The sequence below is a fragment of the Juglans regia genome, chromosome 1 (genome assembly GCF_001411555.2).
Source record: "Juglans regia cultivar Chandler chromosome 1, Walnut 2.0, whole genome shotgun sequence".
In the NCBI taxonomy this organism is placed as follows: Eukaryota; Viridiplantae; Streptophyta; class Magnoliopsida; order Fagales; family Juglandaceae; genus Juglans; species Juglans regia.
The window spans coordinates 30,671,452-30,690,733 of record NC_049901.1 but is presented as its reverse complement, the minus strand read 5'-3'; the positions used below and the strand labels follow the sequence as shown (position 1 = coordinate 30,690,733).

Sequence of the window (19,282 nt, the reverse complement as noted above, 5' to 3'; positions counted from 1 at the left end):
CCCTAATTCAAACTAGACTATTTATAATTTTTATATATATGTATTTATATATAATTTATTTATATATAGACTATTAGTATGGAATATAATTTTTATATATATTTATATATATAATTTATTTATATATCGACTATTCCGAAACGTTATCCCGAAACGGTATCGGTATCGAAATATTTCGTTCCAGTGTCCTGACCGATACGACCTCCAGTACAATATTCAAAACATTGTGGGTGGGGCCTCTTGCCCCTACATGGTGTGGGTGAGGTTGCCCACACCGCCCAGGTGGGGCCGGGGCAGTGGATGTAGGGTGGCGGCAAGAAACCACCCCTACCGCAGCTACAACAGAGTCTCTTCACCTCCACCTGAGACCCAAAAGTCTACAATGATGCCACATCAATTCCAACGAAGTTGATTTTTATACGGTATTTTGGAATAAAAAAAGTAGAAAGAAAAATGAAAATTATTTTGTTGTCTAATCTTTTAACCCCATCAAAGGAGCCTTGAAACCAAATGTCAGCACATGCATAAAATAAATCATATTGAGATTTCTATGTGACAACGATGCGATCACTGGTTTCTAAAATAATGACAGCATTTTGTGCAACACAAGAAGATGTCATCCATGATATACCAGTACAACAAGATGCGATCACTGGTTTGTTGATGCCCTTCGTCGTGTAAGAATAAAGGCAGATTCAAATTATTGCAAAAACAAAGACATATATAAAGAGAAGATTGAGGTAGCCCTTGCACTGTGCTCATATCTGTGCAATACAGACCGCTTACATTGCTTTACCGGTAATTCATTTCGAGGCTCCTTCAAACTGAGACCGTAGCAACTCGTATCTCTTAAGCTCAGCTGTGGAGATGGAAGGAGAAAGCACTTCTAAGACCTGATAAGTTATGGCAAAGCATTCGCACATTAAACTCCAGATACTGGCTTTTCAACTATTTTTTATGGGTTAGACTGAAAAAATTTGACTAATTATTATCTTGAAACAGTCTCATGCAAACGCACGACTTTCTTTGATAAGTGTACTTTACGTATAATTTGTCGATCAGTCTAAAGTATCGAACTATTAAATATTTCAGCAAACCACAGATACGATTTGATAGGAAATAATAGTCATAAACATTCAATGTGGTTTTCTGGCATTCTCATTAGTTAAGTATGAAAATTGTAACTCAGGAAGACTAGTGAAAAGCGGAAAACTTCTTCAGAAATCATTCATCATCATATCAATCGATAGAATAATTTCAACATATTCCAAAACAATGAGATACTTTCATGGCCCAGAGCTCTATTGCTTAGTACTATTCTTCTCTATTATGGCTAATTCCAAAGGAACAAAAACTCCCTTGGACGAAAAATAACTGTCATACCTTCACAAAATCATCATATTCGACAACAACAGAGTCTGCTTGATCATCAGTGAGAGAAGAATCTGAATCAACACCCAAAACCTACAAGAAAGTAGACCAGTCTAAGTACCTCGTCTCATTAGTGAACAAACCATGAATCATGACAGCAACAATTAGGTGTACAATTGTGCAAATGATTGCACCAACTAAAACAGGCCATAAGATAAAATCCAACAAAATACCCATCAGCAAAATAACCTTCTACTATTTCTAATTATTAAAGTTAGACATATTTAGTCAGAACCAAGGTTATATTGTACAAGTATATCTACATATATAGGGGTATATATATATATATATGTGATGTATTACATATATATATGTGATGTATATTCTGTAGTGCTGACTCCTGACATAAAATAAATCCGGATATAATGTACACTGGCCTCACCTTGCGTTTTGCAGCATGAAACCAAGCATCTGCACATAAAGCATACATGTCTGCTCCCGTGAAGTTTGGGGGGCATTTCTTTGCTATCGAGTAAAGTGATACATCTTGATGCAATTTAAACTTTCGTGTAAGTGCTTTGAGGACCCTGAAAAGTGAAAATCAGGATGCAAATAAAAGCACATTGCATTAATAATCATACACAATTTGTTTGTTTTGAGCGAAAAGTTATACACACATTTGGTGGATCTTAAATCACAAGTTGACTAACGTATTTGTATCCCTTCTTGCAGAGGAGGTCCATTAAACCAAAATAGTTATCCTAAAAGATTTACATTGTGTGTGTGCGCGGGCGTGTGAGAGAGAGAGAGAGAGAGACTAACCGTTCCCGATAAGATGCATCAGAATTAACTCCCACATATAGCAGCTTATCAAATCTGCCAGGCCGTAAAAGTGCTGTGTCAATTAGATCTGGTCTGTTGCTTGCCCCTATTATAAACAGGTCCTAGAAGCCAGAAAGATTGAAAAAGATAGTCCTCCCTTTAGGATTAAAGTTAAAGAAGAAAAAAAACAGTAGTTACAGGAAAAATGTGAATGAAAAGTACTATAATCACCTGTGATGAATCATTTAGGCCATCGATCTCTGCAAGCATCTAGTGACAAGATAAAGTTTCCGGTTCAAGTATTTCCAAAGGGAACAAGACAAACAATCTGCCAAAGTTTATAGCAAATATTCATTTTCACCTGAGAAACCACTCTGTCCATTACACCCCCAGAATCTCCAGAGGCCCCTCGAGCTGGAGCAAGAGAATCAAGCTCGTCAAAGAAGATAACACATGGGCGTGCTGATCTTGCCTGAAAAGCAATGTTCAGTATCATAAATAGTGAGTTGCAGAAAATGGTCATAAGACTACGCCATATTTGGGGAAAATAAAGAACACGTGACAAATATTTGATCAAAACAAGAAAAAATTACCTTCTGGAAAATGTCTCGAACATTTTTCTCAGATTCTCCAATATACATGTTGATCAGCTCAGGCCCTTTTACACTGAGAAAGTTTAGGGAACACTCAGTTGCAACAGCTTTCGCCAACAAAGTCTGAAGTTTGAAACAAAAAGTAAAAAAAGTTACCAAACAGGTTCTTGAATTTAAAAAAAAAAATGCAGAGAGGGAGAGAAAAGGTAAGTTGAAAAGTCACTAGTAACAATGACATGCCAGAACGTACTTTTCCTGTTCCAGGAGGACCATACAGAAGAACACCAGATCGCTTACGCAACCCAGATGAGAATAAATCCTTGTGCAGCAGAGGTAACTGCATATATGACAAATAAGAATGATCATAATAATCAGAACTAATTACTGTGCAAGCTAGAAGTGGACTTTGAAGCCTACTTCATAAATTTCATATTATGTCTTACGAAATGAGCAAGATATATGGAGACCATCAGCATCATGTCATCTAGTCATTTCTATGGTGAAACCTAGCACAAACCAGAAGAAAGCATTCGACTGGGTGGAGTATAACTGTATAAGTCCATACTGACACGTTCACAGATGCATGACTCTCCAAACCTCTTTAATATTTCTTTTTACTGGCACCAAGTGTCCGGAACAAAGTCCCTACTAATCTCGGAGGTACACAAGCTTTCGGCACGGAGTTTCTTGCAAGTGCACCTTAGGTAAATTCAAGGGAAAATTCCCCCCAATCTGATGGCCCCTAGAAATTGTTTGCACCCAAGGGTTTGAACCTTATACCATAAGGGAGCATACCACTAAGACTAAGGCTCTTTTTTTTTTTTTTATAAGTAATCAAAGTGTATTAATAAAAGAATAGGCAATGCCATGTGTGGTACAAAGAATGCCCTAACTATGTAGGGACATTAGATACAAGGAAATCATGGAAGTCTTGTCCATTAAAATTAACGGAAGAGGCCCAAGTACAAAGGGTTCTAAAAAAGAATGCAATAAGTTCCTCCATCGTTCTCTCTTTGTCCTCGAACGTCCATTCATTAAGCTCCTGCCATAAACTCCACATGATGCAAATAGGAATCATCTTCCATACAGCCTCTGATCTGCCGATCTCCTCTTAGATCTGTCCAGCTAGCCAAAACCGCCATTACTGACTCTGGCATTACCCAACCCAAGTCTAGTCTTCTAAATACCTCGTTCCATAACCCTCGAGCTACTTCATAGTGTAGTAGAAGATGGTCCATGGATTCACCTCCATTCCTACACATGCAACACCAATCTGCGATGATCACCCCTCCTTTCCTCAAATTATCCGTTGTGAGGATCTTATCCAAGGAAGCTATCCACACAAAAAAAACTGCTTTGAGAGGCGCCTTATGTCTCCAAATTCTTTTCCAAGGAAACTGAATAGGGAGCTCATGTGAAAGGGATTTATAGAACGAGCAAACCGAGATTGCACCACCCGAAGGTATCCACCACAATGAGTCGGCATGTCGGTTATTCAGTTTGAGAGAATACAAAAGTCTGAAAAAGGCTGCAAAGCTGTCCACTTCCCAATCATTTGCCGCCCGGCTAAAATTGATGTTCCGCTGGATTTGTTCCCCTACTAAAACCATGACATCCACCACTGAAACATCTGTATCATTTGCAACCCTGAAGAAATCAAGAAATAGATCCTTTAGACCATTATCACACCAAGCATCATACCAGAATTGGATCCTGGCCACATCTCCTAAGCATAATCGGGAGTGACGAGAGAAGACCCCCCATCCTCTTCTTACATGTTTCCACAACCCCACTCCATATGCCCCTCTCACTTCATTGGTTCACTATCCCCCCCATAAACCACCATATTTGCTCTCAATCACCAACTTCCATAAAGCTTCTGGTTCTTTATGGTATCTCCACAATCATTTACCAAGTAACGCCCGATTAAAAATTCTTAGATTTCGAATGCCTAAACCACCATTAGGGAGAAGACAACAAACCTTCTCCCACCTAACTAGGTGGAATTTAAATTCCTTACCAATTCCACCCCACAAGAAATCTCGCTGTAATTTCTCAATACGTAGCACCACACTTGCTGGAATGGGGAACAAGGATAAGAAATAAGTCGGTAGATTAGACAATGTACTCTTTATCAGGGTAATCTTACCACCTTTTGACAGGTACATTCTCTTCCAACCTGCTAGACAACGCTTTACTTTCTCAATGACAGTATCCCATACAGAAACTGCTCTCGAGGCAACTCCCAACGGAAGGCCAAGATATGTCATAGAGAGTGAGGCAATCTTACACCTCAGAGTGTTAGCCAACTGTCTGATATGCTAGACACCTCCAATAGGCACCATATTTGATTTGTCTAAGTTCACTTTCAATCCCGAGGCCGCTTTAAAACACAGTGAGAGAGACTTCAATACTCGCACCTAATTATTGTCTGCCTCACAAAATATAAGAGTATCATATGCAAACAATAGATGAGAAATATTAATAAATCCCCCTCCCAAGGATCCGATCGAGTAACCAGTCACGTGCCCATTGGAGACCAGGGTTGTGGTCATTCTACTCAAAGCCTCCATCACAATAACAAAGAGTAAAGGGGACAGCGAATTTCCTTGTCTTAGACCTCGAGAGCTATTGAAATAACCTGTCGGACTACCATTTATCAGGACTGAAAATTTCACCGTAGATATACACCAACGGATCCAAGATCGCCATTTCTCCCCAAAACCACACCTCCCAAGAAGGTCAAGAAGGAAATCCCAGTTAACATGATTATATGCTTTCTCCATGTCCAGCTTACAAATAATCCCTGCATTGTCATCTTTCAGTCTACTATCCAGACATTCGTTTGCAATGAGAACCGCATCTAAGATCTATCTATCTTTTACAAAAGCATTTTGGAGCTTTGAGATTATCGATCCCACTACCTCACTAAGGCAATTTGCCAGTACCTTAGAAAAAATCTTGTATACTCCATTTACTAGAATAATGGGCCGGAACTCCCTAATCTCCGCAGCCCCAACCTTCTATGGTATCAGAGCAAGAAAAGTGGCATTGAGGCTTTTCTCGAATTTGCCGACCGAATGGAATTCCTAGAACACCTTCATGAGATCTTCCTTCAATACATCCCAACACGTTTGAAAGAAACCCATAGAAAACCCATCAGGACCTGAAGCCTTGTCTTTAGCCATTTTCCTCACCACATCGAACATCTCTACTTCCTCAAAAGGCCTCTCCAAACGGTTACCATCCATGGGCCCAATAGAATCAAAGAACAAACCATCAGACTTAGGTCGCCAAACCTCCTGCTCAGTTAGTAGCTGTTCATAAAAACCAACCACATGATTATTGATCACATGCTCATCCTTACATATAGCCCCATCAATATTCAACATCTCAATATTATTGGATCTCCTGTGAGAGTTGGCGATCCTGTGAAAAAACTTAGTGCTTCGGTCTCTTTCCTTCAACCATAATGCTCTAGACTTTTGCCGCCACGAAATCTCTTCTAGAAGAATGATCCTCTCCAGATCTGCAACTAGCACTAGCTTTTGGGCTAGTTCCTCCTGTGTTAAGGTCCTAGACTCCTGTAACCTTTCTAGCTCATGAATTTCCTTTATCTTACTTTCCTTGTGCTCCCCAATGTTGCCAAAAGACTGTAGATTCCAAAACTTCAAATCTTGTTTTAAAACTTTCAATTTACCCGCAAACGTGAAGCTAGGAGTACCCTGTATTTGATAAGATGACCACCACAATCTGACCCTATCCACAAAACCTTCTGATTTTAGCCACATGTTTTCGAATTTGAAATACTGACGTTTTCTTTGAATCCCCCCACAATCCAACATAATTGGCCAATGGTCTGAACACAAACGAGGCAATCTCTTTGCCAAACCTCCGGAAAATGGATTTCCCACTCTAGGGAAATTAGGAATCAATCTAATCGAGACCACGTCTGATTATTCGCCCACGTGCATGTACCCCCTCGCCATTGGTAGGTCCACTAAATTCAACTCAAAAATGCATTCTGAGAAATCTGACATTACTGGTCGCATTCTTCTATTACCATAGCTCTTACTGAGAAATCTGGTTACGTTGAAATCTCCTCCAATGCACCATGGAAGATCCCACACATTGTGAACTCCAACTAGTTCATCCCACAATAATCTACGATCGGTGTCAGTATTAGGACCATACACACCTGCAAAAGCCCACAAAAAACCATCTGACACACTCCTAAAAGAACATGCTACCGTAAATAACCCTATGAACTCCTCCCTTTTCTCCACCACCCTTTTGTCCCACGTCACCAACACACTTCCTGTGGCCCCATCAACTGCCAGATATACCCAATCCACATGAACGCAACTCCATATACTTCTTACAAATTTAGTAGTAATTACTTTCAGCTTCGTCTCCTGTAAAAAACCAATGTCCGCCTTCCACCCTCTTAGTAAGTTTCTTATTTGAAGACGCTTACTAGCCTCATTTAGTCCACGAACATTCCACGAGACAATTTTTGGTTTCATTTGGGATAGGCCAGTCCCTTCCCCTTAGACCTATCCCTACTAGAACTACCTTCAGAGTTCATGGACCAGGTTAGCCTCCTAAGTTCACGTTGTCTCTTAGAGCCAGCTTTTCTTTCTTGTTGGTGCCCAACTTCAATGGCAGTGAGTAGCGCCATGAATTGCTCCTCATATCCCTCACATTTCAAACCCACCAAGTCCTGTATATCCTTCACTGTGTTAAAAACCCAATCTGAGACACTAGATTGGTCTGGAAACAAAACAATTCAAAGGGATAGGATTATGAGTTTTGAACTCAAACTGTTCCTCCAAAACCTCATCCCCGAGTACAAATCCCACTTCCCCTCCCAGGTTCTCTTTGTCTGAGAGAGAGATCTTCACTGGCCGAGTCCTCTACTCCCATTTTTTCGCTAACTCCCACCACAACAGTATGATTGTGCAAACCAGAGGGGCTCCTCGCCGAACCCTCACACCCCATCAACATATTCTACCCACTCCCTAGAGGAAGAATATTCTGCCCAACAGTGGAGTCACATGGCAGCTCCAAAGGCCTCACTGGAACTTTATCTCCACCTTCACACCCCGTCGACTGATTCTGGCCATTCCCCAAAAGAGAGATGTCGCACGGCAATAGTTCAACTTCACTGAGCGACTCGGAAGGCCTCGCCGGACCCTCAACTTCACCCCCATACTTCGTTGGCGTTCTCTGTCCATTCCCCGACTCGTCATCTCCACCCCCGCATCTCGGTTGTGGTGGAAGAGACTCCACCATCTCTATTGGCTTCACCTGCAATACCAGCCCACTCTCCGACGAGGCTACCACCTTCGTTGGCATCTTCTGAAGCTGACGCAACGAAGTTTCCGGCACATCCACCACCCTCTGGTGGCGTTGCGGCAACGTCTGCGGCAGTGAGGGCCTCGACACTTCTCTTGCCCGAGCCCTCCACTTGTTGGACTTATTGGGCTTAAACCCATACCTCTCAAAACGGCCCATTGGGTGGCCATTCTTAAACCCATCCGAGTTACGGGCCTAGTGGCCTATCCCTTTATGCATGACTAGAGACCCCTGATACTCACCGTTTTCCCCCCCTGCACGCACTGTTTCATTATTTTCCTTAAACACCCCAACACTCCTCACCACTTTAGCCATCTCCCTCTGCAGGTACCTCAACTGTTCCTGCACCTCCCTCACCATGCAGTACACGTCTCTGCCATAATCTCGCTCCTGAGAGAAAGCGTGACGGGCTCGATGCACGTCGCCCTCATAGTGCCCCTACCAGTACCTTCCCAAACAGTACCTCCCCCGACAGCCCTAGTTCTCGGGACGCCGTGGTTTCCTACCGGAGATAGAGCATCTTTGTACGACTTCGAACCCACCTCAGTTTCTTTCCATGGCTTCCGTTGCAAACCACCCTCTTACCTTACGTTGTTTCTGTCCACCGAGGTAGCCTCCAATAATACCTCCTTCATTCTTCTCCAACCCCTAGCCCCCTCACCTTTAGGAATAATAATACAACTTCGGCGATTCCCTTCACCGTAAGCTGCCACTTCTAAGAATCTACCCCAATTATTCGAGCATCGCTGAGCTATGACACTCCGGTGACCCTCCCTTATTGACATATAAAAGTCCCTCCTTTCGCTTATCGCGCAATCCTCCAGAGCTCCTCCAAGCCATTTTGCAGTGCCTAGCCCCAGTAACAGCTCCTGCTTGAACCTCCTAACTCTCTCAAAGATTTGAATCAGTCCACCTTCTCTCACCACTGTGAAGAGCTTTGATTCAATCACAAGCTCCCTTGCAAATCCCATCCAAACCACCGTCAACGTAAACCCAACACCTAACTAACCAACATTCTCGTCGACAAAGAATAAAAGAGAACTTTTTCGCACATGCGGAGAGAAAATTTTACTAGTGTACCTCAACGCTGTGGATTACAAAACCGATTATTTAAGACCAAGGCTCTTACCTCCTTAATATCTTGTCATCTTTCAGATTAAATCTACCACTAAGGACATTTCTGAGCAATGTGACAGTCAATAACCCATAATCCTCTTTTGATCAAATGTTCTCCTTTTTTCCTTTTTAGTGAATTATACACATGCCCAATGGATCTTGAAACCATGACCTTAGGGGTTTATGGGTGCAGGAAGTTCCATTTGAGCCAGCACTCATTAATTTTTTTAATTATCCATTCAATAACCTGTATTAATTTTTTTTTCTTTATAAGTAAGAAAAAAACCTGTATTAATTTACTTTAACCAAATGGTGTGGTAGGCTACAAAAGGTGGGCCTTCCACTCCAAAATCCCTGCCCTTCCACTTGCAGAACCCAAGATATCCGCCTTAATGAAGGGAGAGAGGTACCACTTAGCCATAAGGGTCAGTATTGAAGATTTGTAATACCAAGTAACCTTTTTCACAGAAGTATAAACAACACTTGGTAACCTAATTGAGGGAGCAACTCTTCATTGACGATTTCTAATACCAAGTAACCACTTTCACTGAAGTATAAACACCACTTAGTAACCTAATCAAGGGAGCAATTTTAAATCAAGGATTTTACCAAGTAACCTTTTTCACGTAAGTATAAACAACACTTAGTATCCTAATTGAGGGAGCAACTCTTCAAATTTCAAATATTGTTGAGCAACTCTTCAACTCTTCAAAAGCTTGTGTGCGTAGACTGGCCCTGAAAATTCACAAGCCCAAAGATACAATTCTCTCTTTCAGGACAATGAGATGAAAAGGACCAACCTAGAAAAGGGTGTTAAAGACTCTGCAACTTTTTGAGGTCCTGCACTCTGGTTGGTTAATGTTTCCAACAAGCAAACGTGATGCAATATACCAGTTTCAAATATGCAGTTAGAGTATGTACAAAAAAATGTAAAGTTTGCCTCAATGAAAAAAAAAAAGGATATTCTGATTTATACATTGCTGAATAGGCAATCAAACCAGAAGCTCCAGTAGTTGCATTATCACTATCTCTCCCTCCACCCACCCTCTATTATTATTATTTTTTTTTTTTTTTGGGCGTGGGGGGAAGGTTGGGGGTGAAATTATGATAAGAATTCTAATATTCCAATAAAAAACCAGTAGTCTTTACAGGTCACGTGAAACCCACCTGAACAGTATCCAATATTGATTTCTTCACATCCTCTAGCCCACCGACATCTTCCCACTTCACATTGGGAACCTATGGTAAAATGAAGGGATAGAAAAAAAAATCCAAGATCAGAAGCAAATTTCCTCGAGAGTAATTCCCCTACAATAGACCGAAAACTAAAATACAAACTTCTTATTATGAATGATGAACTAAGAGCAGAAATGAAGCTAATTTAGTGGCTTAGTTAACCTTTGGAGTGCCCAATGCTGATGCATTCCTTTTCTTTGATCGTTCCAATGCTTTAGTCAGGTCTTCTTTACCCAAATCTTGAGGCACAACTTCAGATGGGTTACCATCTACTTCCTTGGGCTCAACCTTTTGAGGTGGAACATTGACCCCGGGAATTAAGTTTACACCAGCATCAGCAATCAAAGCGTGCATATCCCTGGGCATGAAACCAGATGTCTGCCCAGCAATTTCCTTGATAAAATCCTCTGAGCCAGCCTGCAACAGGCAATATTCTAACCCATCAAAGTTAACAGTCATGATCAAAAGAAAATAAATAAGAATCGGTTGTGTAATATAATATCTTCATAGAAAGTGATGTTTGTGACCCTTAATGGCCGCAAATGATGAAACACCAATCACAACACACATGAAGGGATAAATCATTTGATCCATAGGCTCCATATGCATCTTCCACTACTTATTCAATTAGATAGTCTTTCACCCAAAAACAATGCTTAGGCATACCCAAAGAAATATTCTAGAAAGATGATATGGACAACGAAATAGATGTCACGTTTTACTGATTCCATTGTACCAAAATGCTGGGTACACATTTGCCCAATACAAGGAAGCCGTAAAAATATTTCTTTTAATGACCTCCATTGAAGCATTAAATGTACCATTACTCTAGTAAGCTACATAAAGATGTAAGAAAACAGTGTTCACTTACATTTGGGAGGAGCTTGGAAATGCTTTGCAGCGACTGGGACAGCATTTCAACCCTTTGTTCCTCCGTCAAAGGACCCATACTTATTTCGTGACTGAAGCAACGCCTTATAGTTGGTGGTAGACCTTCAGAACTATCAGCAGCTGCAACTAGCAACACCTTCATATGCTGCATCAGCACAGTATCAGAGTAAACACCCTTGACAAACCATAGTGCACAAAAAGTCATCTTCTTAATATACGTAGCAAAAAAATTTCCATAGATAGTTATTTCCATTCCCAGCTTGGATTCCATTGATACACAGGAAGGGGAAAGAAACACTTGGATCCCACCTGAGGTCCTGTCAAACCATCTCTAGTATTCTAGAAAAAGGTGTCTCTGTTATACACATCCTGTGTACCTGGATTGCACCTTTCAGTGAAGTCTTTTCTTTATTACTTGTTTAAAATAAAAAATAAAAAGCTCTCTGGTATATGGGGCATTTTTGGAAGTTCTAAACCAGTAGTGTGGCATCGAAGAGGCATGATATAAAAATTATCACTTGCACTGCATGCCTTTTTCAGAGGAAAAATCCATAAGCAATATCCTAAAACAATAGTAACTTCACCCAGGGGCAATGCTTCTTGAAGTGGAACCAGTAGCTTGACTCTCTCCCTTCCTCCCCTTGGAGCCACTCACTCACTTATCCCAAAAAGAAATGCCAGCTGTAACAAGAGAGAGGTTCTTTTCCTGGATGTTCATTTGCTTCTGCCTTCTATCCAACTTCTCTCTGCCCCATACATACACCATTTCTTTTGATCCTCCTATTTTTGTTCTTTTTTCCTATAACTTTTGAGTAAAAAAGAAAACGCTACGTTTCAATCCTAAAATGGACAAGTGTTTGTAAATGGCCCACCTTTTAATGAAAAATTGATCAACACAATACTCTTTCTATGATAGATTTAGTTGGGCTAAGAAAGGTGGGTTCAAATCTGAGAGGCAAAAAAGTGGACTCATAATTACAAGTAATATTGGACAATGCAAAAAACAATACATCCAATCCATTTTGGGATGGAAGGAATAGCATCTGTGGGAAGAAAGGAAAGGATAGAAAGAAATGTAAGAAACTTCTATCAATTAGCTTACAGTCATTCATGAAATTACAATATTAAATTATATCAAAATATGATAGAAGGTCCAATAAGAAGAAGAAAAGGGCACAATAGTTGAATCTTACAAAACCACCATTAGGTTCTCCTTTAGAATTAGTGCCGTCATCCTCATTGACTGGCTCGGTGTATTTTCGAATAACCGATGCAACTTCTGAAGTGACACCTAATTGATCATTTGGCGAACCCTCATGAGAGCCTAAATCTCGGAAAACATCAAAATGGCGGAGAAGAAGAATTGTGGGCAAGTATCTGTTACAAAAGCCAAATTCATGAGAAGCAAGAAGTGGAATAACCATAACTCAGTGAAATGGTCAGAGGCCAAGTGGCATAAAAAGTAAGAAGTGATGCAAATAAGGACTTCAAAGAAGGCCACCCTGTCAAGAGTTTATGGACCGTTTCTTGAATTAAGCTCGGCATTATTTTATAAATGTTATGCTACTCCCTTGGCATGATTATTAAAGAAACTCTTGAACAACAACCAGTTGGAATTATATCTATGCATATTCCCTTCCAAAATTATTTAGCAAGCAACATAGGGATAGATTATAAGTACAAAACCTGGATATATCATACACATCGTGCTCAATTGCCTCACCTTTGGGCTGTGTTGAAAGCTTGAGCTAGAGCAACTGAAGCTTTTCTCTCAGATGCCATTAGACTTCGACAGCTATATTCCACCACATGCAGGCCCAATCGACGAGAAACATATTTGACCACGGTCCTCTTTCCACATCCTGCAACAGCTATCAGATTAGAACCCACCAGAACCAAGCACAAGAAACCAAAAAAACCAATGCCCTTTTTTGTACCAATTTTCTTACAAAGCTATTTTTCTTTTTCTTTTTCTTTTTCTTTTCCTCCTTTTTATTATTTGAAAAGGATATTTAGTAGAAAAATGTAGGTTAACTGTAAAATCATATTTATACAGTGAACAAAGACAGCAGATCAGGAAACATAAAAGACACCTGCCAATCCAGATAAAAGAACAGAAACTCTGAACTTAGAAGACAGAGATGATGGGCAAAGAGCTGGTGTAAGAACAGAGGCCAAAAATTTCACTGTGTCCCCTTGCAAAGGAGCAAAACTTATTGGTCCAGCAATTAACAAATCTGGGGGAACAGCAGAAGGAACACTCCCCCCAAGCACAAGGGCAGTTTGGGTGCTATTGACTCGAAGAAGTTGTTCCTCTGATGGTTCCATGGCCACAACCTGAGGCCAATATTTATATCATATAAGAAACGGGCACTACTATGACATTCCTCAAGCATATGTGCAACCATAAATTGGTAAGAGGGAATTTACCTTGAAGTAGATAATGTTATCACCACTATTTTGTGACTTCTGGTTGCAAGGAATGCAGGTTATTGAATTACATTTCCAATTTATGTAAATTCTGAAAACATCACCTCTTGCCAGATATCTATCCACTTCAAAGTAGTTCTGCAGTGCCAAATCAATCATATCTTGACGATCTTCAGCTTCAATATATGAGCTTCCTTTGAGAGATTCAAGGATACCACATTCTGGTATCTTCACAAAAGAAACCCTCAAGTGTGAAGCATATCTAGGAAACTGATCTACTGGCTTCAACCCTACACTAATCACAGAACCCTCAATCGCCTCCCTAGACAAATCCTCGTCTACTTTAGCTTGGAAGTACAGCGCTAAAGTTTCTTGCCCTCCGTAAACGAGAGATTTCAAGCATGATATGTGCAAGTCAAGATTGAATGCCAAAAGTGGAGACAGATAGGCAACTTCATCGTCCAGCGGCAGACAACCATTTTGAGAGAAAGTAACTGAAGGAAATACAAGCATTGTACAGTATGTGGATAATCTAAAACCAGGTGACACTTGCGTTCCTGGAGGATCCAAAACAACAGCCTGGGCAATTCTTTGCACATTTGTCTCGATATTCTTGATGAGCAACTTGTGTATGCAAAATCAAAGCAATAATAATTTCAACAAATGATTCTGCATGAGTGTTGAAAGTTTAAAACTATGGTTTCTCAAAAATTGTAGAATACCACGCTAACTCGATAAGAACTTTTCAGCAATACAAACATCAAAATCATATAAATTACATGAATCTAAGCTTCAATTACTAAAAATATTGAAATTGCATTTCCAGATATATCTAGTGAATTAATATAAAATAGAATATTTGTTATTCACCAACAGACATCCGTTGATAAAAAGAAAAATCAAGATTTTCCATCATGATATTTAATTTATTTCATTTTTATTTTTTGTTCTCGGAAAGTGTCTTTTACAGTGATCCAAATACTTCAACTATGCTTCTTCTTTTTCACTCAACTAAGCATATTAGAAATAAAATGATATGTTGCTCTGGCACTGAGACCTAACAAGTTCAAAAGTTCAAGCTTTCGACTAATTTCATTTCCTTCTTTAGCCTGGTCAACCAACCAAAGGCTTTGATAGAGATTTGCTTACCAGCGAGCCCGAAGTTATTGACAGCCGTTTAAGAGCAGAGGTGGAGAGCCCGACCAAAGCAGCGTCGTCGAGAGAAACCAATTTGGGGTCCAAAATGTGTTCGTCGTTCCTTGAGAATTTGAGAATCCCTGCCCGCAACAAGAAGGCCCCAGACTCGTTATCCTTGAGCGGCTTGTCCTCAGCAGTGACCAAGACTTGGTCTCCTTCACCGAGTTGTGACGAACATACAGAATGAATAAGGAATTTGGTGGAAGATAGCACCAGAGGCTTCCTCCTCTCCACCATTGCAAACCAAAGCCACTCAAAACCCTACCTTTTTCCCAAACCCCACTTTAATGGGAGCTGCTCAGCTCCAGTTTAGTTGCACCGATATTTACAAGGGAGGAAGCCATGTGTAAACTAACCGAAGATGAGGATACCAACTGCAAGCAGAAAGGGCCACATAGATGAAGATAACAGAACTAACAGCCATAGAAGAAGCTCAATCAAAGTTTTAAATTCGGGAACAGAATATTTTGGTACAGGTGGTACTGGTGTACCTTCTCAGAATTACCGTTATATATATATATATATATATATATATATGTATATATATTGTTCGTATTTAATGAAACAAAAGCAACAACGTACCATCTATCAACTTAAAGACAAAAAAAATCAATCATAAAATAAACCTAGAAAATTTAAGAATTAATAAGGTAAAATATACATTACTGCCTAGTGATTAAAAGGAAAACAAGTATAATAGCCATTAGACACCACTATATACAGTACAATATAAAAAAAAAAAAAAATACATGAATCAATAAGGTAACAACGAGAATTGATTTAGCTCAAGAGTCAAGTCAATTAAGCCAACTCATAAAACAAAACAAATAATTAGCTCAAGATAACCAAGCAGATTATAGACAATCTGTGTTGACTCTGTATCATCATAGCACTCTGTTTCTTCTTCTTTATTTATAGAAAAAAGCATAGGCCCGAAATTAGACAGCCATAACTGACATTAGAAAGTTACAAACAGAGAGCTACTCACCTTGCTACTCCTTGAGAAATTCAATGTTTGAGTAGGCAAGCAAGGGCTAGGTGTTATTGAATTGACCAGAGAGAGAGAGAGAGAGAGAGAGAAATTGCTTGAAGTGGATGGTGGCGCACGAGAGCTCGCTGGAATTTGGCTGCCTTGAATTTATCAACAGAGTGAGTTTCTGGTTAAACTGAACACCGAGAGAGAATAAATCGCCTTACCGTGGAGTGGCGTCGCGGACGCTGGCTGGCAGCTCGCTGGGTGGAGTCGGTGGTAGCCTTGAGCCGGAGCAAGCTAACTACGAAGGAGAGTAAGACAGTGAGCGGTGTGGCTGATGCTGGCTGAGGATAGGTGTTGTGAGTGACTGCGGCAGGGTAGAAAAATTAGGGTTATGTGAGTATACGATTCTCACCTATGAAATGAACAAAGAGGAAGAGAGGGTACTGTAATCAATACCCGCGAATTTAGGAGAAGAGAGGGTACTGTTAACAACATATATTAGAGAGAGACAGAGAGAGAGTCGAATTGAGCAAATCGATGGAGTTTTTGTCTGGTAATGATTTTTTTTTTTTTTTTTTCTACGTACCACATCGGAAAAAAAATGAAAATATGTAGCTCTGGCAACCGAACTAAACAGACCGTTGGAAATAGTTTTGGTCTCTATTTGATTTTATCTAATTTGATTTTAACTAATTTTATTTTATTTTCTTTTTAAATATCAATTAAGTATAAATATTTTTAAATTAATCATTAAAATTAAAAAAAATAAAAATAATTTAATTTTTTTAAATTTTAAAATAAAAATTATATTATAAAATTATATTCTAATAATATTTTAATTTTATAATATATAATAATTAACTATCCCTTGATTGTGTTAGTCAACCAAAAAAGAGGAAGAGAGGAGATAGAGATTGAGACTGAAAGAGAGAGAAGATGAATCTGATAGTTGAACTTCGATGACATTCTCTCCTTTTCTCTCCAATTATATCCCCTTCATTAAACGACAACATATTACACTTATAATTAAAAGAACAAAACGTCAACGTATTACATTTACAATTGAAAGACAACACGGCATCATCTAACTTATTACAATTACATATACAAAACGACATCATACAACTTATTCAAACGACGACATCCAATTAAAAACACAAACTCTTGATTCCTGTAAAATGACTGCGTTGTACCAAGAACAACTACCTTTAATGACTCCTTTACCTTCTTAATAACCCTTCTGAAGCTATTGTTCTCACTTCACCTAGTTTAGCTCTCGCCATCTCCCATGACTCGAGCTCTCTTCAACTCATGACATAATATTTTTCATTTAACTTTTTCTCTTTCTTTAATTCAAATTATCTTATTATTATTCATAAACTATCATTGTTAATGTCGTGTTTCACATGCCTTTGGGCCAGGCCTCAATAATTCGAGTCTTCAAAGTTAGGCCTCAATTGGTGTTGTGTGTGAGCCCCCGACAGTGGTCCGGTGCAGTTGTACAACGTCGATTCGTACATCCATGGTTATGAACAGTCTTTAAATGCAGAAAATAAAGAAACATGAACACACAAATTTACGTGGTTCGGCACTTGACCTACGTCTATGGGAGTTTGGGAAGGGGAGATTCTACTATAATAAGCTTGTTTACAGTCTCTCATGGCCTCTCTTTCTCATTGTACAATGGAAGCTGTAGATCTATTCGCTGGAGAATAAATTCTCTTTGGAGCTCTTAGGTTGAAGAAGAAGTCGCAGAAGAACCGAAAAGTCGGAAGAAAATCCAAAAGTCCGAAAGAAGTCGAAGTCATCCCAAAAAGAGAGAGACACACATCTGTAGGTTCCTATTGCCTTTCATCTCCTACCCCCATTTGCTTTAAGTCACTTATCTCATTTTCTCTACTGACATCTTGTTTTTCCTTATTTTATGTCAAGTCCTTCATTTCCCTCTCCTGACATTACTTTCCCATGCCTCCTGACACTTTTATGCTTTAGTCCCTTCTTGTCCCTCATTCTTCTCTAATACTGTCTTTTAGTGAATCTCCTCAATGGCTAGGCCTAGAAAATTCCATAGACCGGGAAAAATCCCCTTACAGTCTTATTAATATGTATAAAAATTTTATCTCATTTTATTTCTTAAGCATCCCCTAAAGTTACCTGAGCAGTTTCGACCTTGGGTGGCTTATAGAGAGTTGGGGGCGAATAACCTCAATCATAGGCTCTTAGCCATTGTAAAATTTCTTATTTATTTTCCAATATCGTAGCCATGATTGAATTCTAGTAACTTAATAACATAGCCATGATAAAAAAAAATAAAATAAAAAATAACATAGCCATGATCCATAGTAATAACGAATGAAAACCGCTTTGCAGCGGTCCATCCAATGTTGAGGCATTAACAACTCTCCAATAACACTCTGCCACATCAGTAATTTCACAGAAATTATAATAGACTCATTACACTGAAACAATTTTTAAATTTTTTTTAGAATGCAATGAGAATGGAGCTATTGACAAAAAGAAAACTGAAAATTCACTTGTAATCCCAAAACAAGATCTTCCAAACCTCATCACAAAAAAAGATCTTTCAAACCCGATAGCCTCCCCGATATCAATTTTTTTGGTTGAGATCAAAAGACATTTGGCGCGCAGCAATTACCCTACTATCAACATTTGGCGCCCAAAAAACCCCATAGTAATAATAAAAAATTGAGTAAAAATATGACAGAACACGTTTTCACTAAGTCATTTTGAAAGGAAATCCAGAGAGAGATATCAAACAACAGGTAGATGACAAATGTTGTAAGGAAACCCAAGTAGAGAGAAATACTACTCAGAGATTGTACTTGCAATAAAATGTTACACAACCATTGGAAGCCCTAAGAACAAGTGGAAGAAACGGCTACAGAAGGAGAGGGCAAGGGGATGAAAACGGATACAGAACAAAAATTGTTTTCATTGTAGTTAGGAGTATAAGTTTTAAGATGAAAGAGCTACGTGACAATAGTTTACTCGAGGGTTGTTATTTGGGTATTAACAGTTGGACCGGTGGTAAGGTTTTCTCATAATGAATATGTTCAAAGACTGACCTATCAACAAATATTAATTGACGATATCTAAGTGATATGTTCAGATTATTATTAACAAAAATAATTATTATATATTCTCAAAATATGAACACATGGTACTTTTTCTATTATAGAATATCATTTTATTTAAAACTATTAATTATAGGACACTTGGTACTCTTGTCCTAATCACATAATATGTTATAATAGGTTGAAAATACCTATTA

General features: G+C 39.2%; 1 protein-coding gene across 3 annotated transcripts; it reads right to left on the bottom strand.

The window, feature by feature from the left end:
- Positions 1–463: 463 nt before the first annotated feature.
- Positions 464–16,548, bottom strand: LOC109007490 (peroxisome biogenesis protein 6). Of its 3 annotated transcripts, none has more exons than XM_018987168.2 (18): positions 16,212–16,548; positions 16,003–16,145; positions 14,967–15,388; positions 13,818–14,441; positions 13,481–13,724; positions 13,111–13,249; positions 12,581–12,764; positions 11,368–11,532; positions 10,659–10,913; positions 10,428–10,499; positions 3,037–3,123; positions 2,787–2,909; positions 2,555–2,665; positions 2,425–2,463; positions 2,194–2,315; positions 1,814–1,958; positions 1,384–1,464; positions 464–893 (listed from the first exon to the last, which is right to left on the bottom strand). In XM_018987168.2, exons 3-18 carry the CDS (start codon positions 15,249–15,251, stop codon positions 804–806), a joined length of 2,766 nt encoding a protein of 921 aa, XP_018842713.2. In that variant the 5' UTR covers positions 15,252–15,388; positions 16,003–16,145; positions 16,212–16,548; the 3' UTR covers positions 464–803. The 3 variants fall into 3 exon arrangements, with proteins under 3 accessions (XP_018842713.2, XP_018842714.2, XP_018842715.2); XM_018987169.2 differs by having other exon boundaries at positions 16,003–16,141; XM_018987170.2 differs by lacking the exon at positions 16,003–16,145.
- Between the last annotated feature and the right edge of the window lie 2,734 nt (positions 16,549–19,282).